Here is a 27,399-nt window from a genome sequence, read left to right on the forward strand (position 1 = left end):
GCGGTGGTGGTGCACGTCTTTAATCCTAGCACTCAGGAGGTAGAGGCAGGCGGATATCTGAATTTGAGGCCAGCCTGGTCTACAGAGCTAGTTCCCGGACAGGCTCCAAAACTACACAGAGAAACCCTGTCTCGAAAACCAAACCAAAACAAACAAACAAAAAAAAAAAATATACAGAACAGGTTTCTGCTCCAGAGCAGTGTGATAATTTATATATGTGAAACTTGAACGTATTCTCTACTTTCAAGGTGTCTTGCAGGAACCCAGCCCTCCTCCCCTTTTTAATTGTAGTTAAAATGTTTAAGGCAGGTGTAGTAGCATAGGTCTTAACTCCAATACTTAGGAAGCGGGAGGATCATGAATTCAAAGCTAGTTGGGGCTACATGATGAGACTGTCTCAAAATGTGGGAAAATTGTCATCCCAGCCTTTTCCCCCCAATTTTATTTATGTGTGTGAGTGTTTTGTCTGTGTGTATGTCTCTTCACCACTTGCTTGCTATGGAGGCCAGAAGAGAGCATCCGATCTGAAACTGGAGTTAGAGAGCATTTATTGTGTAGGTGCTGGGAAATGAACCCAAGGTCTATGGAAGAGCAGCCAGTGCTCTTTAACTAATTTCTTTTCTTTCTCCCCCTGTCCCCTGTGCATTGGTGTTTTGACTGCATGTACATCCCTGTAAGGGTGTCAGATTCCCTGGAACTGGAGTTATAGACAGTTGAGAGCTGCATTCTAGGTGCTGGGGATTGAGCCCAGATCCTCTGGAGAGCAGCCAGCGCTCTTAACTGCTGAGCCTTCTCTCCAGCCTCCCCTTGACCACTTTTCAAAGTACACAGTTAAGTACATTCTTTTTTTTTTTTTTTTTTTTTGGTTTTTCGAGACAGGGTTTCTCTGTGTAGCTTTGTGCCTTTCCTGGAACTCACTTGGTAGCCCAGGCTGGCCTTGAACTCACAGAGATCCACCTGCCTCTGCCTCCCGAGTGCTGGGATTAAAGGCGTGTGCCACCACCGCCTGGCTAAAGTACATTCTTATAGTACAATCAGGCTTGGTTAATTTGGCTGACTAATGTGATTCCTGATACCATTCTAATCTTTCATTCATGAGGTGAAAACATGAATGTTGGGGAGTTTAAGGGATTTAGTTTTGTTCATAAAATAAATAACCTTTAACACAATTCCAAGCCATTACACTTATCTATATTACTATAGCATGATTCACACAATCTAAACTGAAAATGAAGGATTTTACCATTAGATTCAGCTCAACTAATTAAATTTCAATATCAGTTTGATTCGAGCAAACATGTCAATCAAGGAAGTGAATAATATCTATTATTAAAAGCCATGGGACTTGGTTGCAGAACAAAAATTATAAATTGAAGCCTTTTAAAGTCCCAGTAAACCTGAATAGGTAGGAAAAGAGGAGCTTTCTAAGTCTGATAAACAGAACTTGATAGGCCCAGTTTTAAAGGTCTAGCCTTCGATTCCATTGCTACACAGTTTTGACAAGCTACCACGCCCATTTCTGTCCTCTGTACAAAGGGGCTGCAGTACCTGGCATGTCTGGTTGCTATGGAACCTAAATTAGACCCTGCATGTAAAATAGCACTAAGGCAGACTCTTACTGCACACCTGGAAGTGCCCAAGAAATTAAAGCAGAAGTGAGTTCCTAGGAGGTGTCATAATTTACTGTGAAAGTAGGAAGAAATCAGATTGCTCTGTCTTGTGAAGAGCGTTAGAACTTTGAAGATGAGGTAGACATGTTTATGTTGGACTGAGACATGGGCAATCTTGTTTTAACCCCAGTTGAGGACTGTGGTTTGTGGTGATATTTTATTTATGCTGAAATGTGATATTTTATTTGTATGTTAATAAAGTTTGCCTGGAGATCAGAGGTCATAGCCAGTGTAAACAAAAGTCAGGCGGTGGTAGCACCCACCCTTAATCCGATCACATGGCAGGCAGAGTCTCTGTGTGGTCAAGCACACAGACAGGCATGGTGACACATGCCTTTAATCCCAGTATCAACTATAGACAGGCAGTGACGAGGAAGTGATGTGGCTGGGCTTAGAGCCAATGAGAAGGCAGAACGGCAAGGCAATAAAGGTGCAGGTTAGACCGGAAGAAGCTGGTTTGGTTCTCTTGGGAAGCGACTGGTGTGGTGAGCTAAGGTTAGTTTGGTGGCTATCACTATTGCTCTCATCTCTATAGCTTGCACCCCTGTATTTGGCTCTGTGTTTCTTATTTAATAAGACTGCTTAGAAATTTGTCTACAGTGGTTGAAACCTGAAAAAGTGCTTTTCTGAATTGTGTGCTTCTGTTTTGGGACAGTTAAACCAATCATTCCTTGTTTCTTCTTCTTTTTTTTTTTTTTGTTTTGTTTTGTTTTGTTTTGTTTTTTGAGACAGGGTTTCTCTGTAGCTTTGGAGCCTGTCCTGGATCTCACTCTGTAGCCCAGGCTGGCCTCGAACTCACAGAGACCCGCCTGCCTCTGCCTCCCGAGTGCTGGGATTACAGGCGTGTGCCACCAAGTCTAGAGAGAGCTAGAAAGATGACTTGTCAATCCTGACTGCTCTTCCAGAGGACCAGGGTTCATATTCTCAGCACCCACATAGCAGCTCAACAGCATCTGTAACTCCAGTCTCAGGATCTAGTGCCCTTCGGGCCCCTGCAGGCACCAAGCACACGTGGTGCATGTACATACATATTTGCAAGCAAGCACACATAAACCAATTTTTTTTTTAAACATTAAGCCAGGCAGTGGTGGTGCACGCCTTTAATCCCGGCACTTAGGAGGCAGAGCCAGGAAGATCTTTGTGAGTTCAAGGCCAGCCTGGTCTACAGAGCGAGATCCAGGACAGGCACCAAAACTACACAGAGAAACCCTGTCTGGGGGGCGGGGGTAGAAAACTAAAATAAAATGAAATGTTAAGCATATTGCCTTAGTGTTCTATTGCCGTGAATAGACACTATGACCAAGGCAACTCTTAGAAAGCATTTAATGGGGGCTTGCTTACAGCCATAGAAGTTTAGTTCTATCAGTATGGTGGAAAGCATGGTGGCATGCAGGCAAGTGTGGTACTGGAGAGATAGCTGAGAGCCCTACATCTGGATCTCCAGGCAGCTGGAAGAGAAAGAGACAGTGGAACTGACTTGGGCTTTTGAAAGCCCATAGCTACCCCCCAGTAACACACTTCTGCCACAAGACCACTACTCTTAATTACACTTGATTACACTTAATTAGACTTAAGACACCTTGATAAGGAAAACCAGGCAATGTAGCTTTTGTAGAAAGATACTGATTTAGGGGGGAAAAGAAAAGTAACCATGAGATGTTTTGATGTTAAGGACTGGGCCATCTATGTAGATTAGAGTGTTTAAAAGTAGACAAATAAGTTGTAATATTAGCCTCTCAAAGATGGTTTTATATGTCCTAGCCAGTTTGTATGTGTGTAAGAGAGAGCATAATGGGGGTTGGTATTAAGGGTCAGTACTGTTTCTGAAACGGTTTCATTATGTATCTGTGTAAATGGATTTGGGTACTCGGTGACATAGTCTAGTATTTCTTTGTCCTGGGTTAAAATTCAGGTCCTGTAGTGGCTTTTGAAACCATTGTGTACATCTACTTTCATCCCCGTCGTCTGGTGTCTTAGGGAGTCCTCTAGGATGAGCCTGTGTGCTTTATCAAAAACTTACATGTCTACTATCTAACCTTCAGATTTCCCCCTTTTCACCTGTTTTCTTCTGTGAGTTGAGATATGAAAATTACATGTTCATTTGATACCATATGAAGTGACTTAATAAATTTGTATATTACATAATATTCAAATCAAGGAAAGTACATACATCTCCTCAAACATTATGATTCCTTTTAGAAAACATTCCAAATCCTTCCCTTCTTTTTTAATACATAATACAATTCATTGTCTATATTTACTCTACTGTGCCGTATAACACCTGAACTCATCTCCCATAAATTCCTGTAACTAAAACTCTTGTTCTGCTGGGTTGATTTGAATATGTTTTCTTTGAAAGCTCCTTCCTGTCTTTTCTGATTGTCTGTCATAAGGGTTTTTCTTCCCCTTTCAGTTCCATTGGGATATATACAAGGAAAGTCATGTTTGCTACATAGTTAACTTTATTTCCCTGGTTTATTAATTACTTCATGCATGCAATGAGCTACCCCAGACTGTAATCAGTGAAGTTCCCAAGTTAGAATAGACCAGAGGTTTTGATCTACAAGAGCTTCACAGGCAAGGGGAGGAAGTGGCTTGAAAACTGTTAGCTTACAGCATCGATGCTATTTAATAAAAGGAGACAAAGTCAGAGAAGAGCTGCCACCACTGCCCACAGGGAAATAGGCTGAAGGCTGAGTGTGAAGCAATGGGAAGTCGGCAGCAGATTCATAGATAAAACATGAGACAAGTCCTGGTTTGGACTTTGGAAAGAGCAAATATGAATAATAGGAAACAGCATCTAAAATAAACTGGTGGCAAAGAGCTTGCAAGGTATTTGGTTTTCTAAGAAAACCAACCTATGTAACTGAACTCAGTAGTGTATTGGAAGCAAGGGAAGCGATAGCAATAGTGATAAATATTTAATATGGCCTCTTCAGCTTTGTCTGCATAGGAGAGTGTGTGTGTGTGTGTGTGTGTGTGTGTACATTTAGTTACATTTTTGTCTTCCAGTGTTTCTAAGTAAAACCAACATGAATCTAAGTTCACTCTTACACCATAACACCTTACACACCTTACACCATACCTCAGCAGTGGCCTTGGGCGTTTCTGAATAAAGTCTGGTGCAGGATAGCTGTCAAGGGCTAGTAATTACGAGAGTGTACTACAGAAAAGGAAAAGTAGGTGTAAAACACTCAGGCTGTGGGCAGTGTCCTGAGCCTATCTATAGTCCAGCTTCTCAGACTGAGGTAGGAGTGCTTGAGCCCAAGAGTTCTGGACCAGCACAGGCTGCATAGCAAGACCCCATCTCTTAAACTAAAATATGAGCTTGGAGCAATGGTGGCAGTTAAGAATACTGGCTGCTCTCCTAGAGAATCTGGGTTTGAGTCCCAGCACCCACATGACAGTTCACTGCAAATCCAGTCCCAGGGGATCCAACACCCTCTTCTGGCCTGTGTGGGCACCAGGCATGTACTTGGTAGACAGACATACATGCAGGTAAAACACCCATACACATAAATTCGTTTAAAAAGAAACTAAAATACTTTGTTTATCCCGATAACTTCAATTTTATACACACACATTTCCTTTTTCTCTTATCTAACATCCATAAAGTAAACAATTCAACCTTAGGCATCTTTAAATAATTACTTAGGAATTATATGTCATTGTGTCCATTTTAAGTAATTTACAAGGCCATCAAAGGCCTTAAGCTTTAGGATATACCACAGATGTGTGTAGTTCTGAAATCTAAAATTTCCAGAGTGGAAACTTAAGAATCTCAAGAGAACATGAGAAAGTTAAGAGAGAGGAGGTCCCATAGAAGCTGTGGCAAAGGTCAGGACATCACATAGTCATTTAGTCCAGGATATCATCTGCAGATTTTCCTCTTCCTCTCCCCCAAAAGATTAAGATGATCTGTCAGAAGCACAGCGGTTTGTTTCTTGAGAGGAAACATAGTTGTGTTGCTGAGCTTGTCGTGGAGTGTAACGTCCTTTGATTTTATGTTTCTGTTGCCTCCTCCCATAGCTGTTTAGATGCCCACACTGCCTTGCATAGTAGAGATCTTTTTATTTGAGATTATGATGATTATTACAAAGGAAGGTCATATCCATTCATGGGAGTGTATCTAATGATGGCTTCTTTAGCACTTGGGCCATGCCAGATCTTTCAATAGTTGTCTGTCTCTTTACCACTCTTAAAGGAACAGGCAGCATTACAAAATTAGTTCTGCTTCCCTTGGGGAAGAAGCCTCTTCTGTCTGTATTTTGCTTACAGGGTTGGTGTTTTTTTCCTGATGATTTAAATTGGGAATTAAAGGGCAGTTTTCCTAAAGAACAACATTAATTTTTACTTGAGAAGAAGAAAGAAAAAGGAATAAATAGTCTAGTGTCTGGCTTATCCTGTGCTCTCATGTGATAGTGATCTTACCATCCAGACTTCTGACTCTGTAGGTCTCAGGATACATGACTCCTCAGCTCAAGTCTGCCCTGGCCAGAGCTCTGGCTTCCTGAAATGTCAGTTGGTTTATTTCCTAAGTCTGCTTCCGTTTCCTAGGAGTTCTTCTTGTTATAACACTTAGTTTGTCATCTTACTAGATTCATTTCCATCACTCAGTGGTGTAACTTCCAGGAACTGTTGTTTATAATTTATGCCATCCAGTCCCAAATCTCATCTTTTACATCCTTGAAATTGCCTTTTGTCTAATGAACACCAAATGTAATATGTTTGATCTTACAATGTCTTGACTGGGATGATTGAGTTACAAGCAAACGTGAGTTTGGCGGAGAGGACTTGAGAAGTGTTTTGTTGGAAATGTCCCCTTTCTGAGCTCATCATACTGCTGGAAAGGGGTTGGCCTTTGCTTTCTGCTCCTGAGCTGCTTAGACTCACACCTCCTTGCACTTACTATTTGCTAATAGGCCTAAAGCATAAAGAGTAGCCTTGAATCTTCTTTGTAATTGTATTTTATTATAATGTAATAAGTCAGACTGTCTGGTTAAAAATCAGAAAATTTAAAAACCAAACAAAATGAAGAACAGGAGATTGAGTATACATGCCTTAAACTACTGCCTGTTGTTTAAGAGATCCGTTCTGAAAACATCCTCATAGCAAGGATATACAATAAGGCCTGCACGCTACTGTCTGTCCAGCACCAGCCATTTCCCACATTTCGATTATTAGTTTATAATTGATGATGTTTGCTCGCCCCTGCTTTGAGCGCACTTGATTAGGAACCCAGTACATGGAGAGAAAGCAGTTACTAAGGATGTTTGGCCTCACTCTTCCCCACGCTACCATTAGCAGTGCTGACTCTCGGAGAATCACTTCCCACAGTGGGAATCACACAATCACCGCCAATTCTCCAAAGTATCTAGAATTTCGCCTAAATTGAGATCATCTGGATTTCAACCACCTAGAAAACATGAATTAAACGGCTTGACTTCTCGTTTTTTTCTGTCATTTTTGCTTGTACTTAGATTCATGTGTGGTGTGTGTGGCGGCCAGAGCTCTGTATTGGTTATTCTCCTCTATTGCTCCTCACCTTAGTTTTTGAAACTCAGTCTCACTAAACCTAGAGCTCACCAGTTCAAACTAGAGCAGTGGTTCCCCACCTTTCTCATGCTGTAATCCTTTAGTATAGTTTCTCATGCTGTGGTGGCCCCCAACCATAACATTTCATTGCTACTTCATTACTATAATTTTGTTACTGTTGAGTGTCAGAAATAACCTGGTATGCGACCCCAAAGGGGTCACAACCCACAGGTTGAGAACGATGAGACTGGACTGTCTGGTCAGTTGGCCCCACAGATCCTCCTGTCCTCACCTCCCCAGGCTGAGATTACAAGACCTTGGCACTAGGTGCCTACTTCCATGGCCCATCCTTCATGTGGGAGCTGGGAGCAAACTCAGGCCCTCACACTTGCATGGCAAGCACTTTCCTGACTGAGCCACCTCCCCAGGGCCGTTGTTTTTACTTCCGCCAGTTCTATGGATGGAAACTTGACTGCTAATGACTTGGAGGCACAGCTATACACAGTTTGTTTGAATAAAGAAATATTTGCATACCTGTGCCCACTTTGACTCTGCATAGTTGTGTCATAGCCTTTGGGTCGTCCCTTGTTTAGATAGGAGATAGTCAAGGGCAAATGTGCTTTCCTTCTGCTGCCATCAAAGTATTCGGGTCAGTCATAGCTCAAGGGTTTCTGGGCCCTGTTGCTGAAGTACATGGTGTCTTCAGCAATAAGGACTTTCCCTGGGGAGCAAGCAGCAGCAACAGTGATAGGCTGTATGTTGGGGAGTCCCCCGGATGGCCTGGCCAATAGCTCAGAAGAGGGCTTCTCATGTTTGGTGTGGGGTTTTCATTAGGTGGTCTTTGGCTCTTGGAGGAAGCACTGTCAACCCAGATGAGAAAAGGTCATTAAAACCATGTATGTATAAAAATTATGCAAAATTATATGTATTATAGTTTTTTAAAGGTAAATAGTTAAATTCCTTGCAGCTTATTATTTTTCTGGCATCCTTAATATTTTACCCTCCTCCTTCTATAACCTCCCTCCCTTAAGAGCTCCCTTTTCCCACTTTCCCTATTAGACCCTCCTATTCTATTCCCCTCTCTTATTGCTCACCAACCCCACCCACCCCTCACCCCCAAACCTGTCAGCAGACTTGCCACACCCTGGAAAAGACTTAGGAGTGAGGACATGGGAAACATCCTTTCCGGTTACCACCTAGCAAAAGTACAACTTGGACACCTTGATAGAGGACTTGATACATACGCCAAATTGAGGACTCTAGCCAGTCTACTCTGTTTAAAGCCTTCTTTCCCCTCCACGTTCTCAGACCAGCCCTTTCTGCACCTAACATTAGCTCCTATGTGCTTAAGTGTTGGCCTCTTTCAGTCAAGAAAATATATTTTGGTCATCAGTGATAGTGCTTTGCCTACCCAGAAGTCCTTGAGTGGTTGGTTACAAGCTGGCTGCTGGGGAGAGTACCTGAACCTGTTACTCTAGGTTCTAGATCTTTACATTTGACATTCTGCTCCCTGCCACCTTTTCATCTGTCCTTTCCTGGAAAATAACATAAGCATCGACTGCCCACCATTTATATTAACCGCAGGAATGTAAGTATTGCAATATTGACTAAATAGGAGCGTTCAGCTGTGCCCAACCTCTGATCTAGAAAAACATCGTTGAGTAAATCATTGAAGATAGGGTTGTGAAGCAACACGTTGCTTTTAAATTGTGCCTTTTAGTTTTTATGAGTATTATCTTATCCTTTTACCACACCCTTCTGAATCAGGCATTGAGCACAAGGTAGAAAGACTGTGATCAAGGCCATACAGGCCATTTCTCACCAAGGAGATAAACCAAGGACGAATTCTGAGAGTTGGAAGTCAGATTCTCTTGTCTTTACAACCTCTCTCCAGTTTACTAATCCCTGTGACCTCATTGTACTTTGGTGGTAGTAGTCAAGTATTTCTGCTTGATAAATAATTCACTTAACTATTACAGGAAGGACTCCTGTTGAGCAGAAGTTACATGTGATTTCAACATTACATGAAGTCAGGCAAATGATTGCAACGTCTGTAATATATTTTCCTGTAAAGATCATATTTAGTCAGGTGTCAAGAATGTAATATGATATGGACTAATCACTGAACCAAAATACCATGTTTTTCCAGAGTTAGAGTGAGGAAATTGTCTGCAAGACAGTATCTCTCTACTCTGGGTTCACTGCTAGTTGCCTAGGAGAGTTAGTGTGAATGCTGTATTTGAGCTCCATTAAAGATATAGGGATACTTGAATAATGTCAAGCACGGGTAGAACTTAGCCATTTAAAACAGACAGACACCATTTTTTAAAAGCCAAACATGAAAAAATGCAGCAATAGAATTATCAGGAAGTTAAGATTAACTCTAAAAATTAAATAGCCAAATGGTAAGAAATTAAAAATCGTCTAAATTTAGTTTCTCTTTAGAGGGGGAAAGTACGTAGTAATTTGGAGGCACGGGCAAAAGTGGTTTTATGGCCATAGTTGTAAAGTTAGCTGTTTAATGATAGCTGGACAAAGGTTGGTGTTAATGTGCAGGCTCGTGGCTCCAAGGACGCCACTTATAGGCTCCTGCCTATGCATCCAAATTGCCAGCAAAACATTCAGTTCCGAACCTTAAAGCATCTCTGCTTAGAACATATCACTTGGTACTGTCTTCTCAATTCTCTGCCTTTGTCCTGATGGTATGGATTAGATGGATGGGGAGAAGATGTGTTAAGAGGCAATGTGACTCTGTAAAGACTTACACAAAAATAATAACCAAAAAGTGGAGTGGGGAGCTAGTAAAATGGTTCAGTGTATAAAAGTATTTGCCACCAAACCTGATGACCTGAGTTTAATTCCTGGGACCCATCTGTTTGGAAGGGCAAAACAAACTCACAGAATTTGCCTTGTGACTTCTACATGTATGTTGTGGCACATGTGCACATGAGAGAGTATACACACACACACAATATAAATATAATTAAAAGTTTAGCTGGCCATGATAGCATATTACTGTCACCCCAACACTTAGACAGTGGAGGCAGAGAAGCAGGAGTAGCTCGTGGTTAGTCTCAGCTGCACAGAACGTTTGAGGTCCCCCTGGGAAACAAACAAACAAAAACCTTGATTGCTTTTGCTAGAGTGTGCTACCACATCCATAAGCCAAACACATAAAAGGCAGAGGCAGGAGGATCAAAGAGGACTGATGCAGGTTCCAGGCTAGCCAGAACTATGGAGAGAGACCGTGTCTCAAGTTAGAAACAGAAAGCAAAGGTACTTAAGCCCCACTTTTGTGTTGTCTCTCAGTATTCTGCTTTTCAGTCCCAGGACACAGATGAGGAAGCTAAGGTTCAGTGAGATGAGGTCACTTCCCTGGAATCCTGTAAATGTCAGAATAGGAGTAGAATCGGACATCTCATTTTCGAGCTCCTGTGTCCTTTTCCTACAACTCTACTCCCAGTGGGAGGTGGGAAGATAGGTGATGCAGACTGTCTGCAGTAAGCCTTCCTTATAAAGGCACCTCCTGCCCAGGAGGTAAAAGTCAAAAGACAGCATCAACATCTGTTCACACACGTGTGTGCAGTTACCCTCCATGTTCTGTTGTGCTTCATACACCGTCAAATAATAGTCTCCTACAGGTCTACAAACCAGAGTGTGTGGGGGAGAAGTAGCAAACCAGGCCCCATCTATGCGAGCTCCGTAAAAGCTGTGCGTCCGGAAGCACAAAGCAACTGTAAAAGCTGTTGGCCATCCTACAGGCCATCCCTGTGACCTGTCTTGAGTCTAGTATTGGCCTCTTCCACCACCTTGACCTTGTGGCTTAAACTCTGAGAGCTTGTCCCAGAGAGCAGACACATGCTTCACAGTATGGAGACAGCTTTCTTGCAGAGCAGCTGTGTAGCTGTTTACTGCTGATGTTCTAGGGAATTCAGTGGAAGGCTAGTGTGATACTAATACTTCTGCCTTGCACCAGTCGAAGCTGATAGTTTGCCATTCGTGTTTCTGCTTCCCATCTACCTCCTCACTTACGCTATAAATCAGAACCTGCTTGTCATTCCACTGTCTAATATACCTAAAATGTGAACATTCTTATTGCTGTTTGTTTCCTGTTCTAGAACACTATTAGTGGTTCTCCAGCCAATTGCTTTCTGAGAAATCGTCTTATAGCCATTGAGTTCTCTAAATACTTCTAAGATGATGTCTGTAATGCAGTATGTCTGAATTTTTATCAGTGTTAATAGACTTAGACTAGTGGTGGTTTTAACACGGTTGCCTAGGCCTACAACAGAAGTGCAGTATCCCTTATCCAAGATGTTGGGTCTGGGCATGTTTGGAATTTTGACTTTCTTCAGATTTTGAAATGTTTGCATATATTTACTGAGCTATCTCAGGAGGGGCCCCAGCCAAATGTCAGAATTCATTTATGGTTGAGACCCACTGTATGCAAACAGCCTAAAAGGAATCTTACACAGTATTTTCAGTAGTCTTGCATCTAACAGTTGCATGATGTGTGGTCTTCCACTTGTACCTCCATGTTAGCACTTGCAAACGTTTACACTTTGGAGCATTACAGACTTTTGGATAAGGGTTGCTCTGTGTTGACCATGTGGAGTTAATAATGTGGGCAAACTTTATTTTCAATATTTCCTCTAAGACAGTTATTTCTGAATTATTGAAGTGTAAAAGTATGAAGTAGGGGATTGGAATGTAGCTCAGTGGTAGTGTACTTTCCTAGTTTGTGCCAGGCCCTCTTTCATTTCCTGGTACCATAAAAAACAAAACGTTTTTGAGACGAATATGGGCTAGCTTTATATTCTAGTTATGTTTTCCTTATTGAACTAAAGTAAATGATGGACTTGGAAGTCAATGGCAGTTTTGACTAGAATGCCCTTTCTCTTTAAAATATAAATAGCATCTGATACAGTTCATATTATAGAAACCTTTCCTTGGAAGTGCACATGCTAATTTCTTCTTTTGCTCTGTTTGTCTAGTAAGAATTCAACAGAGGCATCAGCAGTTGATTCTAACCATCCATCGAAGCCCCCACTGGAGAAGTTTATGGTCAAACTGTGCACACATCATCAGAAGCAATTCATTCGTGTCCTGAGTGACCTATACACTGAATCTCAGCCAGGTACTGAGGACCTGCAGCCTTTAGATTCCACAGTGATGGATGTCTCCACTTGCAATGCAGATTGTGCCCAGCTGAGCTGCAGACAAGATGAAACGGATGATGTGTGTCTCGATGGGAAGTCTCCTGCTTCTGTAAATTTGTTCTTAGACTCCTCGGGTTCTCCTAGCTCTCTGAGTGTGACTGAACAAACCATGAAGGAACCACCTCCTGAGACAGACTCTGTAGATGGAATAGAGAATGCCTTGACCATTGTCCACAAAGATTCCTCTGAACTTCCAGACATTCAACCTAACTCCAGAAGATCAGCAGACAGTCCCGCTGTGGAATGCCTCACTACATTGGATTCTTCCTCTTTTAACTCCCTCCACAGTTCCAAAAGCTTAGAGGGGCAAACCACTGGACAGGAACAAGACATCAGCATGAAACCCTGTGAGGATGGTGAAGACCATGCCCCAGCCTCAGTCGAAAGTCTGACTGCAGTGGATGTGGCAGCTGAGAATACTGAAGAAGGTGGTAGCTGTATTGTTTCTCAAAGAAACTCATTCAAAGCTTTATCAGAAGAGAAATGGGACTCAGGGTTTATGGGAAACTCATCTAGTACTGCAGACAAAGAGAATACTTTACAGTGTGGCTCAAAAACATCCTTACACCAGGATTTAGAGGCAGATGAACAAGATGCAAGGCCAAAGCAAGAGAACCATCTTCATTCACTAGGTAGAAACAAGGTGGGTTACCAGACATACCCCAGCGACCAGAGCCATTTTGATCATTCCAAAGGTGATTGGTTAGCTCCCAGCCCCACACCAGCTGTACACAGAGCACCCAATGGTCACTCTCGAACCAAGATGATAACAGCCTCCATCAAGACTGCTCGGAAGAGTAAGAGGGCATCAGGCTTGAGGATAAATGATTATGACAACCAGTGTGATGTTGTTTATATCAGTCAACCAATAACAGAATGCCACTTTGAAAATCAAAGATCCATATTGTCTTCTCGGAAAACAGCCCGAAAGAGTACCCGGGGATACTTTTTTAATGGTGATTGTTGTGAATTGCCAACTGTTCGCACACTGGCCAGAAATTTACGCTCCCAAGAAAAGGGAAGCTGCTCACCGATAGCACCAGAGGTAGTGGTGACTCCCAAGCAGACTCTTACACTTCCCACCTCAAAGCACATAGTAGGTGTGCAGCATCCAACAGTAGATGTGCAGCTTCCTACAGTAGGTGTGCAGCATCCAACTGCAGATATACAGCTTCCCACAGTAGGTGTGCAGCATCCAACAGTAGATGTGCAGCTTCCCACAGTAGGTGTGCAGCATCCAACAGTAGATCTGCAGCTTCCCACAGTAGGTGTGCAGCATCCAACTGCAGATGTACAGCTTCCAACTGCAGATGTACAGCTTTCCACAGTAGGAATGCAACTTCTGCAAGAAGATACCCCTGACGATCCTGGGAAGGAACGAACCTCCCTTGAGGAAGGAGACAAAGACATGTCATCAGCAAAAGAGTACCAGGAGCCAGAGGTTTGCCTTACTGTGAATGAACAGGATCCTAGCAGCTCCCCTACTCCAGGAGAGACCACAGCCTGTAGCCCAGCATGTCTTCTGCCTGCACCCCTCCCTGATGAGGATATGCCTAATGTTCCAGAAGGCAGCATTGCGGTCTCACCTCCAACAGCAAGTGTACTATCTTTCCTTGAGCAAGACCAGCCACCAGCTTCTCCTCTGGAGTCAGAGGAAATGCATACACTCCAGGAGTGTCACCTGACTCCCACAACCGGAAGCTCCCCCTTCATCTCTGGGGAAGACAGTGAAGACCAGCTATGTAGACCTCAGTCTTCTCCTGAAACAGTCATCAGAGAAGAGCATTCTCTGTGCTCAGAAAATGAAAGTCCTGCTGTGGGTCTCGATCCTCCCCTGAGTCTAGAACTGTCTGAGCATGACCAAAGCATCAGTACTGAGGCTGAGACTGGAGCTATCCCTGGGGAGGCGCTGTTGCTAGAAGCCGCCCCGCCCCTCCTGGAAAGCAGCATTGTCAGTGATGAGAACCCGGGTGAGACCGAGGGAGGTGAGGCAGCCAGTGGAACTGGACAGCTAGAAATACACCGTGATAGAAAACACTCATCAGAACAGGATCTGAGTGAGGCAAACTTGGATTCTCCCGAAGAGAATGTGGACAAGAAGAAAAAGGGTAAAAAGCTCCCTGAGGCCTCTGATAGATGCCTAAGAAGTCAACTTGTAGATTCATCTTCTGCTGACAGGTGCCCAGGAAGCCAAGGTTTAGATTCATCCACTGCTTGTTCTGAAATGAAGGTTTCTAAAAATCCTGCCGTAAAGCATTCTAAAAGAGAAGGGCGCTCTGGTAGGGCAACCCCCGAGGGCTCAGTGATTGACAGCATCCATACAGATGATCTGGAGGACACCGAAAACCCCAGTGTCGGTGAACGTTCCTCTGATGAAGATACCACGCAGGAAGGTGAAGGAGTTGGAGTCATCACAAGGCAGACTTTTAAAAGCATGCTGGCAAAGGAAGTTAAAAGAGAAGAAGGGGAGACTTCCCCAAGCAGTGACCCCACCACAGTTGGCCAGCCACTGCCTGGGAAGAACCTGGAAATTAATGTCTGGTCCAAAATAGATGAGAGAGATGCACATGTGCCCTCGGAAAGCATTCCTTATAAGAGGGACCCGGAGCAGGTAAAAGAGAAGCCAGGACACATTGCCACACAGGATGTGGAAGCCTCTGTGAGTGAGGTAGACGTTGAGGATACCCACTCTAAAGATGATGCTGGCCTTCCTTCATCTAGCTTAGCTGGGATATCAGCCAGTCAGAATGGTGATCCTGCTGGGCCATCAAAACTGGTACTAAGACCTAAGAGATTGCCTTCTTCAACTTACAACCTGAGACACGCTCATTGTGTGGATGCCTTGGACACTACAAAAGTGACTTCTGAAAAGCAAGTCACACCAGTCAGCCCAGCACCAAAGGAAAGTGAAGCTTCTGAGAGTGTGGAGCCCTTGGATGAGGACGATGCAGACACGGTGGTGGAAGAGCAGCCCAAGTTCGTGGGATGGTGTGCAGAGGAGGAGAACCAGGAGCTGATCGCCAACTTCAACGCCCAGTACCTGAAAGTTCAGAAAGGCTGGATCCAGTTGGAGAAAGAAGCACAGCCAACGGCAAGAGCAAAGAGCAAGTCGGACAAGCTGAAGGAGATTTGGAAGAGCAAGAAGAGGTCACGGAAGTGCAGGGGCTCATTGGAGGTGCAAAAGTTTTCTCCTGTTCAGATGCTGTTTATGACAAACTTCAAACTGTCTAACATCTGTAAGTGGTTCTTAGAGACAACAGAAACTCGGTCTCTGGTCATTGTGAAGAAACTAAATACTCGTCTTCCAGGAGACATCCCCCTTGTTAAACACCCTCTTCAGAAGTACCCTCCTGCCACCCTGTACCCCAGTTCACTACAGGCAGAACGCTTGAAAAAACACTTAAAGAAATTTCCCGGAGCCATTCCTGCTAGGAATAATTGGAAACCACAGAAGCTGTGGGCTAAACTTCGAGAGAACCCTGGCCAGGTGGAGCCAGAGGCTGCCAGTGACAGCAGCCTCGGCCCTAACGGTGAAGACACTGTAGAGGAAGTCAGGGAAGGTAGAAATAGCCATCCTCCCGCCAACCTGCCTACTCCAGCCAGCACCCGGATCCTTAGAAAGTATTCCAGTATTCGAGGAAAGCTCAGAGCCCAGCGCCTGGACAGCTCACTGGGCGGACCCTCCGAAGTTAAGCAGGGCCGCAAGAGCGTGTGCATCAACCCGCTGATGTCTCCCAAGCTGGCCCTCCGGGTGGGTGCAGATGGCTTTCCTGTCACCCCCAAGAGGGCTGAAGGACGCAAGAGGAAAAGAGGGAAGCAGATGCCTGAAACCTTGCTTAAAGTGGAAGGTCAGAACAAGCGCAAAAGAGCAGAAGGCTGCGGAACTCAGGATGATAGGGACAAGGGGCCAGCAACAAAAGCCAGCAGAGGCCTTTCTGCCAAGAAGCTAGCTGCAAAGGACAGAGTCAGCCAACTATCCAAGAAGATGACCTTGAAAGAGAATAAAGTGAGAATCTGTAAAAAGGCTCCCGGGAAGAGCTGCCCACCATCCAGGAAAGAAAAAGAGAATGCGGACAAAAGGCCTAGCCATCCTGCTGCAGCCTCTGAAGCGCTGACAAAGCCTGCCAAGCAAAAGGGGGCAGGAGATGCCTCTACAAAGCCCCCCAAAGCCAGAGGGAGAAGCAGGAAGCTGAGCAGTGGCAGGGGCCGAGCTAGACCCTTGACAAAAAGCCCAGAGACCCAAGCTGCCCAGAGAAAGAGAAAGCTCAAGGCCAAACTGGACTCTTCACAGAGCAAACGTCGACGCTTAGATTCCAAGTGAGAGCTGGATGGCCCCGAGAGAGGCTGGCCTCTACAAAAAACCTTTATCTCGCATTAACAAAATCTGCTTTTATAAGCTTGTTAAGCCTTTCACGTTGCAGTTACAGAGAACACCAGTTTGAGATGTCAGAAAATGCATCTCAGCTAGAGACGGGAACTTGAAGAGAGAGTCCTTCTCCATGGCTAAGGGAAGTTGTACATTATATTCTGGTTGTTCCTTGGGTTTTAAACTTGGAAACAAGCAGTTTTTGTTTTAAGAAGTACAGTGCCTTATTTATCATTTTTGTTTAAAATTTGACAAAAGCTGAGAAGCTGATGTATGTGACTAAAGGCTTGTATTTTATACTTGACGCACAAGCACTTGCTCTGTCACTGAGGAGGCCACCGCTGCGCATGCGTGAGCGAGTGAGGAGCCGGCAGCAGCTGCCTGTGCGCCCCTGGACAGGTGCACCTTGCAGACCGCAGCACAACTCCCCTTCCTGTCTGTCTGGTTTTTATTTGAGTGATATTTGAAAGCTGAACCAAATCATTTCTATGGTATGTGGAGAATGCAGGGGATTTATAATTATTATAAGAGATTAATGTTTCTGTTTCCTTCTAAAACTCATATTATCACCCCTTCATCTTTTTTTAAAATCATTTCAGATCATGTTCTCTAATTTGTGTGCCCATGGGACAAAAGATGTGCTAGAAACACCCCCCACCCCCAAACTGTGTTACTACTAACACTTGTCATCCTCCAGTTTGGGACCTTGCGAGCATGGTAGTACTGCTCTGTGAGGTGTGTGTTCTATTCTGTTGCAGCTTTTTGTATATGTTTTCATCTTGCAGCTATCATTTGACCATTAGGACGAGTGATTCTTTGTTTCCATTCTTATGCAGAGTACTTCCCTATGCAGTGAAAGTCAGCATGTCTTTCCAGCAGTAGGAAAGCTTAGCTTTGTGCATATGCATCTAGGTGTATCTGCATTTAGTTAGTGTCTCCTGGTACTACTTTCACAGGGAAATTCTTTCTTTCCCATACAGCGTATCTGTAAGCTGAGAAATTAGCAATGGCCAGATTGTTTGCTAGTAATCCAGTGTCTCCATGCACATCCCTAATACCACTTTCACATCAGACTTGGAGAGCAGTGTCCTTGAAAGACTAGGACACCCAGGCAGCTGCAAGAAGCTGCCCAGAATCTCAGTGGAGCCACACCCCCATCCCCAGCTGAGTGAAGCTCAGCTGAGACTCTCTGATGTGACTGTTCGTGCCTGGAGTAGGTGTCTGTCTGGAGTAGGCGTCTATACCCATTGATAGTTCCAGCCTCGTGGCTAAATGCTTGCAGTATTGCCCCTCCCACACCGCTTCACTGAGCCGTGGCTCTGAAATGAGAACTGCAATAATTGAAAGTGGTGATGCTTGCCTTTCCTGGGTGGAGCCTAACACAGCCCCATTGGCTTCACTCAATGCTTGGGACATTGCTCCATTGTACCGTGTGTACTTGACATTTCCATTGGGCCAGTCAGCAAACCACTTGGTTGCTAAAGCCTCCGTCAGCTTTGACGTGTCCTGTCACCAAAATAGGCTTGCGTGGACAGCTGCTGCCCTGTGCTTATTAAAAGTTTCTACTTAGGTTGTTTCAGATCTTTTTAGATCAACCCAGATGCACTTCTTTTATATGCAAATCATGATAAAACAGGCCTTCTACCTATTTTGCTATTGTTAAAAGTTTGCTGCAGATAATGGAAACTTGTGATAATTGGGTAGGACTGGAGCATTTGATTCATGAGAAATTGAGAATTGTGTTGAATTTCACGGATAATGAAAGTTGTCGTTTCCTTGTTTTAAATGTCCCCTCTGTCCCATGAGCATTCATGGGCTTTCCCCTTCACTGCCTCCTCCCCCACCCCTTGCTTTCCCCACTCCCCATTATTCTTTTTATTATCTTTGACCTTGACCATTCACAAGCTACCTATCGTAATGAGACTGCTGAGTGTGTGCTCGAAACTCTTTCTCAGCATTAAGTTGCACAGAAGCATTAATATGTTTTAAGTAGGTTCATTTTAATATTTAAAAAATGGTTTTAAGGCTTAAAAGAGCTTTTCCTATAGTTCTCACTGGATATTGTTGTTGTAGTGACTTAAACAGCCAAGGCTTACTAATGTGAGGTGTGTCAATGCCTGTACACAGGAGGCGCCCTTGGCTGCCTGGTGACTCCCTTGTAAGGTGCTTGGGTTAGGTTAGAGGGAGGAGGGAGTGGTAAGTTGGTGGGACGCTTCCTGTTCCAGGTTCATACTTCATTCCAGTACTTTTCTGATTGTGTTTTCAGTTTTAAAAGCGTCTTCAAGATAGTAGCCTGCATTTGAGGGATCTGTGTGGAAGTGTTTGTTATATACCCAACACAACAGTGCAGTAGACATCCTTAACAGCTTGCACTTGATAGTAGTGACTACATTTATGTAAATGGACATTCTACAAAATTTGGACATTTAAGTTTTTTTAATTGTTTCACATTTATTGAACTCACTTTTGATGATCTGGTTAATTTTGTTAATAGAAGAAGGGAAAAGAATCAAAATTTGACAGTAGTTCTAGACTTTTCTGCACCCATAGCAGATGCTGGGAAATCATCCCTTCAGCATCTCCATCCAGGCTTGGCCTTGACTCCATTCCCTTTGTTTCCTTTCCTTCTGTAGCCATTTTCAAATACAACTTGCCAGCATATACAGTGCACTCTGCCCCGCAGTTTGACCCCGAGTCTGAAAGGCATTCTGCTCCTGGCCCTGTGCTCAGTGTAGTGGCTGTCCTAAGGCTGGAGCTGAAGTCAATGCCGCAGGACTGGTGTTCCCTCTGCTCAGGATCTAGAAGATGCCCAAGGAGCTATCTGAGAAGCTCTGTGTAGCTTGCCTAGAGCGCAGCCTGCTTTGGGGACCCATCTTCTGTCCTGTTAGACTCCCTAGTATGGGCCTGCTGTCTCGCTGGGGTTCAGAGTCTCGCTCACCCAGGCACTTTCTCTGTTCTGGGAGCTTCCAGCATAGGAATGTTACCTGAGTCTATTGATCCATAGTTGCTAGTTCCTGGGAGTCACTGGGTTTTGCTGTTTTTATTTTTGTTGTTGTTTGGTAGTGGTGGGTTTCTTTATTGAAAATTTTACACTGTCTTATTTAAACTACAGTCAAGCTATGAGGTGTGTGCCTCATCATTCTGTAATGGTTTAGAGAGAAGAGTCATCCGTTTCCCCCAGGACCCTCTGAGCATCACTCAGCCACAGGTGAATTTCTCACTGTGCACATAAGTCATCAGCAAGCATCACTTCAAGACAGATGCTTTATATCAGGATTTGGCCTGTTTCCAGCCTTGTGATGGCTGCTGTAGTAAGTAAGAGCACAGCTGTCACTCATTTATGGGCAACATTTCTATTGATTAGCAGGCCTGAGAGTCCCATAGGAAATGACACCATGCAAACTGGAGATTTTGTGGTGTTGCCATCCGAAGTCTGTGCTTGTCAGAATACCAGAAACAGACTGAATAACCCAAGAAGCTGTCCGTAGCTGGAGAGCCACCTCCATCCCTCTGGTTTTACCAGTGCAGACCTCCTCTTACTCACCTGTGAGCTGTTCCAGACATGCAAAATGTGGGCCGGCTGCTCATGTGTATAAATAAAGTTTTATTGTCATATAACTATGCCCATTTGCTTATTGATTATCCATGGAACAGTGGCCATGAAGTCCACAAAGCCTAAAATAGTTAATATTTATATCTTTGAAGAAGCCTGCTGACCCCTGCTTTAGAAAATAATCTTTTGGGAATAGATCTTCCCCATTCCTCTTCTTGTGCCTCACACCCTCTGTCTCCCACGCTGCCCCCCATCTCAGTTCCATCTTTTAAGCGCATTTCTGTGTTCTCTTGCTGTAAGAGAGGCATGTCATTGAGACAGTTTCAAAGTAACTCAGCTCTATACAAGCAGTGTGTCTCCCTTTAAGTCCCTCCCCCGCCCCTCAGTGAAGCCACCACAGCCTACAGACCAGAATACCTGAACAAGCTGCCTTTGGAGTTCGGAAGTCATGTGGACTGTCCCATGGTTCGCTCCCATCGTTTCTAATCATAGAACTGCCCGTAGCTTCACTTGTTTACTAAAATAAGCCAAGACTGACTGTGATGGGATTAGCTGTGCTTCTCTTGGACTTAAGAGTTCTCGGCGCCACATGTAGTTGTGGGAAAGACAACCAAAGCACTCTTTATAATGGACTGCCATTGATCTGTTTTCAGTCACACACTTTCAGAATAAATTTACTAAAGACAAGCTAACAATAGAATGGTGGTTTTGAACTGCTATAGAAAAGAAGGACAAAAAAAAAAAAAAATTAGAGCACGTTTAACCTGAGTATGACTAAGGAGTTACTGATTGTATCTTTATATCAAATCCAGTCAGCTTCCAGAGTGTTAGTCCTCCCCTCCCTTCCCCCCAAAACTCAAATAAAAGTTTCTATTCTGCATTCCAGAATGAAGTTAAATATCACACCAAATTTAAAAGATGGGACCTTGTCTCCTAATTAGTGGACAGCACTGAAATTTGGACTCCGGGCCTGATGTAAGCTAGGCAGACATTCTACCACTGAGCTCTATCCCTTGCCCAATTATTTTGAATTTTTTTATATTTTCTTATGACTTATTAGCCACTGAAATGCTAGAATGCTTGAGATATAAAGTCACATCTGTGTATGTAAAGCAGTCCTCATATCCACGCAGCAGGTACTTTTCCCTGTGCTTGCTCCCAAATCCTTTGCAATGAAAAGATACTTTTAGAAACTTAAAAACCAGCAGCACTTGGAAACTTGCCTTTTGAGACAGCTTTCAGAATAATTCAACTCTTGGAAATTCTGAAGAGTCCTGTCACCTATAAGGGATGGATGGTAAGGCCAGCCACTTCGCAGTACCCCATTATTCTACACACGAGTATGAGCAGTGTGCAGAAGCTGCCCTTATTCATGCTTTTGTTTTTGGGTTTGAGCCGTTGCCTCCTCATGGGATTGTCCTCTCTCAGGCTCTAGGATGGTGTCTTTCAGTACTCTGGACCCAGCCCTTCCTCTGGCAGACAGGCAGCTGCCCAGGCATGTGTGCCAAGGAAGGAGACACTGAAGCTTTCACACCCTGTGGGCCCATCCTGTCTGACGGGTGCAGTTTGTAAACCACTTGAAAGTCTAGACTGCCTGCCTGAAGAGCATCTGGGTGCCCATGGTATTAGAATACACCAGAGGTTTGATGAATGGATTTACACTTTTTGAATTGGACAAGCAGAAATAATAAAACAATTAACAAACTATATGTGGTCCATACTACCTAAGATGCTTACTACCTGACTTTTTAGGTAGGTCAGTGTACTGATCTTTGCAAAAGTCACTATCAAATTGTGTGAGCAGTTAGGCACATGGTTTCTTTGTGCATATAGGCCAGCACTGCAACAGTCCTTTTGGGTTTGGGGTATCTTGCTTGTCTGTCTCAGCACACAGTTGTCTTTGTGCAACATTCTTGATAGTGCTTCTAAGGAAGAAAGATGAATTGTGGATATAGCATATCTACTAGGATCTAGTTTAAAGTACAGTCTTGAAAAATACAATCATGATTGTTATGCATCACAGTGAACTTGACTGGTAGAGACATTCCACCAGCAGTGACACATGCTGATTTCCAGTGAACATACAGTCTGAAGTAGTGCCTCTCTGAAAGCATAGGAACTGGTAGTTTCATACCCATAGCCCTCCATTTCTCTTCTGTACCTAGGATATGTGCAGATTTACAATTCTCAAGTTTGGTCAATATCTGTGAATATAAGTGGCTGATCTTTGTGTGTTTGAAAACTGAGTCCAGGCCATGCATTTTTGTTGGCATGGCCAGTGTGCCAAAGGCACCTCATCTGTGCACCAGCAGCTTTAGGCAGAACAAGTCCAGGGCCCTCTTGGTCAGGCCTGAAGCAGCTCCTCCTTTGGGGAGTCATTCTTGGTACCTTGCCTTTTCTCTCCCCTTCTGCCTATGCCACTGGCCCCCTTCTGGGTGGCATTTTCTCTGGGACACTCCCTCCCCTAAAGTGCTTCTCTGAATGCATACATGTCATATGAGAAAAATTTCTCTTCATTGCTAGATTCTCACAGTGTTTAGTGGACTGGGTCTAAATGCCATTCAGTGATCACCTTTCCCCCACTCCAGTTGGTACCATGGTGTACATCTCGTGTTGTGTTGTAGTTAGAGCTGTATGTAGTGTTCGGAAGCATTTGTGGTAAAGACACTATACGAATAAGATTTGCATAATTTTGTATATTTATACCCCAGGTAGGGATTATTGCTAGAGCCGCTGTGTCGTAGGGTAATTAATTTCACTAGTGGCTTCTACGTTCTTAGTAGGTTCTAGGAGGCTGTGTCAGTGACTGGTTTCAAATACATAGAGTGCATATTTATACACACCACTGTGGAGTTTATTTTACTGTGTAAATAGTGATATTTTCCTGTTCAAATGCTTCTATACAAAGTATTTATTTTAACAAAATTAGTTAACTGTCAAAAGGGCTCTCCAAAAACTTCTTGCCATCTGTTCTCCCAGCTCCCATGCTCAGCTCTCAACCCCTAAACATTACAGTAAAGGCAGGAGGCTGTAACCGGGAAACCCTTACTGTATTTGGGTAAACACAGCGTAGATCGGGAACTTTAATGCTGCTCCCTCTGATGCTCCATCCCAGACCAAAGTGGGGCTTGAAGGGGTATAACTTCGCTCAGCTCAGCATCAGGGCTTCCCATAGCAGCCCAACTCACACATGAACCATTGGTACATACGTTCAGCTGTTCACTTCCATGGCCTGTGCAGGAATTGACCTTGGTTGTAGTCCCAGGACAAGCAGACTCATGCCTATGCAATGAGGAGAAACCAAAACCACTGTGGTTACCAATGTGAGCTTCTAGTCTGGGCTTTCAGAATTCATGAGAGTCATCCTTTCACACATCGATAGGAGACACACGTCACCTTCTGCACATTGAAAAAACTTGGGAACATCTTGGCTTTCCTCCTCATCCTTTCCCATCAAGCATCTGTGCAGATGTGGTCCCATTCCACCCATCTATAACCCATGGTTCTAAAATGTATTCAACTTTACTTCTCAGGAGTCCTGGTCTGCAATTCAGAGCACCCTAGATGTCATGAAACCAATGCTTCATGGTTATGCATGGCCCTTTTCCCTGTACCTCATCCATGGGCACCCCATCTGTCACCATGCTACTCTGCCAGGATGGCTGGGTTGACCTGCAGCTCCAGGACTCTAGGGTGCTTGGAGACCAGGTATGAAGGGATTACTGTCAGCCATTTGAACTGTAGTTTGCATATTTCCTATGGCCTCCCTTTGTCTTTTCTAAACAAGGAAGGCACTTGAACAGCAATGCTGGAGAATGTTTTTCTAAGATGCTGTTTGTAAGCAAATCTGATTTTGAGATGAAATGTGAATGGATAACTAGGTGCCAGGGAATTTAGCACTGAACTAGACAGTCAAAACTTTTTTTATCCTTTGCAGAAAGTAGATTCTGTTGTCATCTAAATATTCACAAGATGTAATGCTGTAAATAGTTTTCTAAAAATATTTATTACATGTGCTGTATGCAGACTCATGTTCTGAGTGATGTTGGTTTGCATTGTATTGTAGAAGAATATATTTTGAGTGGTGGACTTCTTTCATACTACAGTTCACTCATGGAGAAAGAAACAAAACCAGCAGGTTGAGAGCTGTTTGGGGCATTTGATCTGTAATGGACCATCCAATCCAAGCTTTAACTGCCCCCTCTTCTCATCTGGTTGTGTTATATATATATATATATATACAGGTGTACAGTAAATTGGTCAGTGCCCGGGTCTGCAGAGCAGACTTCCAGGTGTTCTTTCTGATGTGTTTCCATAGCAATACGACCCCAGGTGCTGACCAGTCCTGTTGTCTCAGAGGATCGGGTTGGGGAACAGCTCTTGCGAAGCCTCTTGCCTTTCCTAAGAGGCTGCTTTACTTGAATTGTTGCTTCTGTTTCTTCTGCACGCTCCCATGTCTCAGAGCTGTAGCAGTGTGTGGGAACTCTCCTAGCACCAGACACATCAAAAGTGGACACGCCAATTGAAAGTTAGCGATTTCCCAGAAACTTGTAGTTTCCAGAACAGATGAGACAAAGCTCATTTGGCCATAGAATAAATGTAAGGAATTTTTACCTGAGAAACATGTGGCCTATTTATTATATTTCCCCCTGCTCTGACTCACCTTTAGAAGCCAGCCTATGTCCTGCCTTCTGCCTCTATGCCTCAGCTCAAGATGTCCATGGTCCCGAGAGTCTGCTTAGGCTCTTAGTGTGTCCAACTCTATTGAGCAGCCTTTCTTGTGACCGTCCTAAACTTAATGAAAAGGAATACCCACACCCAGATAACCAGTTAGAAGTGATGTAGTTTTTTAGGCTTTTGGAATATGTCTCTCTTTTTTTAATATATATATATATTTCTGATGGTGTTTGGGATTTTTCACTAGTGTTTTTTAGATTGAAGTGGGTGCATTAAGGTAAACTTTCCACTGCTGAGCCCAAAAGCGTGCAGAGGAAAGAACTTGCCCTGCATTGTGTTGTTGGGGAGGTGACTACTTCTGGTGAGGGGTGGGGGGAGGGTCCTGTAGATGATATGGAGGTGAAATAGAAATTCTGACCAGACATTTCCTAAGTAAGTCTTTGATATTTTATAATGAAAATCCCCACCTTAGCCTCGCTTAATCTCAATGTAAGCCTGCTGTTTACCCTCAGGGAACAAGTGGTTTTCACAATTGAGCTCCTCCAAGGTCCTGGGCCAGTGCCTGCGGACGCTGGTCATCTTTGTGATCTCATGGCATTATTTTCCCATATGCATTATGACATGAAGAAGTTCAACCCCACCCTGTATGAAAAGCACAGCCCAGTGCCCTTATTTAGGCTAGTGTCAAGCCTTTGAGGGGCCTGGGGGTCCTAGGAGGCCCATGCAATTTAACTGAAGCTCAGGTGTGCATTGGATTTTGCTTCTATTAGGCCACAACCCTTCAGAATGAGTTTAGGGCAGGGGCTACAGACCCGGCTCCGGTTCAGGGAGCTGAGTCTCCACCGTTCTCAAGTTTTTCCTGGTCCCTCCTGGTGGTGTTGCCGAGGTCAATCTTGTAGGTGTTTGGATGTGCTCCTTTCTGCTGTCTTGTGAGTCTTAGCCAGTGCTCCGGCTGCCCAAGAGCGGGGCCTCTGGAGGGTGCAGCCCTCCCTGACCCCGGCACCTTCCAAACTAGTCAAGTGAGAAGAGTCTGCCTTTAGCCACCGGGCAGAGCAGCATGTGCTCTTGGGGCTGGATTTCACTGTTAGTGAGTGTAGGAAAATACTGTGTCTTTAATGGATGAAAATTCAATGTATGCTGTGAATCTGTTGGTTTGAAACATTGAAAATTTTTCATTAGACAATGTTTACATACCTCACCTGAAGAACCTTTGAGAGTGTATATATGAAATTTAAAAATATATTAAGTTGCTTTAAAACAGTATGTATAGCTATAAAAGTTGGAGTTATTTTAACTTTGAGTATGTACTAAGTCTTTTAAATATTGAAATCTTGTAGACTTTTTGTGCTTCTGTGTTTTTGCTTTTCCTGTTGGACCACATAGATAACTGTGTTCTTGTTATTAATAAAGGGGCCCACACTGAAATCCAAGCTTGGAAGGATTTCCTGTGGTGGTTAAGATTTTATGGTTTGGTTTTGAGGTGATGGGGTGTGGAGCTAGAGGACGATGTGTGGGAGGGATTACTCTAATGTTGACATCTATTCTGTGAGCTTTTTCAAGGCGCTTATTTTATTGCAGCATATTAAACTTCTTTGATATTAAAGTGTGTTTGTGTAGTCACTGGAGAGAGAATGGAATACAGCACAGCCTCCTGCCCCAATGACACATGGCAGCGACTGTGTGAGCCCCGGAACTGGGCATAGAGAAGCCCTGAGCACACTACATCACACACACACACACACACACACACACACACACCCGTCATGCCGTCAGTCAGCCTGCCCTCAGGAGACAGGCGGGAGAGCCGCAGCACTGTGGGATCCCAGGTGACAGGACAGGAAAGGTGTCAGTGGTCCTGAGGGGAGGGGAGACGCCAACCGGTGCTGTCCAGTCCTGTGACCACCCCCCAGCCCACCCCGGCTGGAATATGGCAGAAAAGGCATTTGTCAGGGCTTCGACTGTGATCCACCTCGGTGGATTATGAGTGGCTGTCTAGCAGCCCCTGGTTTTGCTTTAAAACAAGTTGTAAATTTTCAACCTACAGATGTGTTTATTTAGCCCAGGATTAAAAAAAAAAAAAAAAAGTTTAAAAACTAAGTGTTTCATTTCAAATATTGGAGTTTCTAGTTTTGTCTTGTGGGGTTTGTTTTGTTTTGTTTTGGGGGTATTGTTTGTTTTGTTTTAACCTAACAAATTTAGCTCATGATGAAAACCAGCTGGTACAGATAGACTGGAAAATGCCCTTCAGGTGCCACAGTCTCTAGCAGCGAGAGTTTCCGTGTGCCCGTTGGTACCCCACTTTAATCAGAACTGGCCGTAGGAATGATAGGCCAAGGAGCACTTGCTTTACATCCTTCCCAGACACTGCAGTCTAAATAA

General features: G+C 44.0%; 1 protein-coding gene across 9 annotated transcripts in view; it reads left to right on the forward strand.

Annotated features, from left to right (window-relative positions):
- Lcor (ligand dependent nuclear receptor corepressor) overlaps window positions 1-26,623 on the forward strand; it is a 129,501-nt gene extending 102,878 nt beyond the window's left edge. For all 9 annotated transcript variants that reach the window (XM_028889370.1, XM_028889375.1, XM_037206848.1 and 6 more), the window contains one exon: window positions 12,200-26,623. In XM_028889370.1, coding sequence (XP_028745203.1) covers window positions 12,200-16,745 — 4,546 coding nt within the window. In that variant the 3' untranslated portion in view covers window positions 16,746-26,623. The remainder of the gene's footprint in view (window positions 1-12,199) is intronic.
- Window positions 26,624-27,399: the final 776 nt, after the last annotated feature.

This window comes from Peromyscus leucopus, chromosome 1, assembly GCF_004664715.2.
Source record: "Peromyscus leucopus breed LL Stock chromosome 1, UCI_PerLeu_2.1, whole genome shotgun sequence".
NCBI lineage: Eukaryota > Metazoa > Chordata > Mammalia > Rodentia > Cricetidae > Peromyscus > Peromyscus leucopus.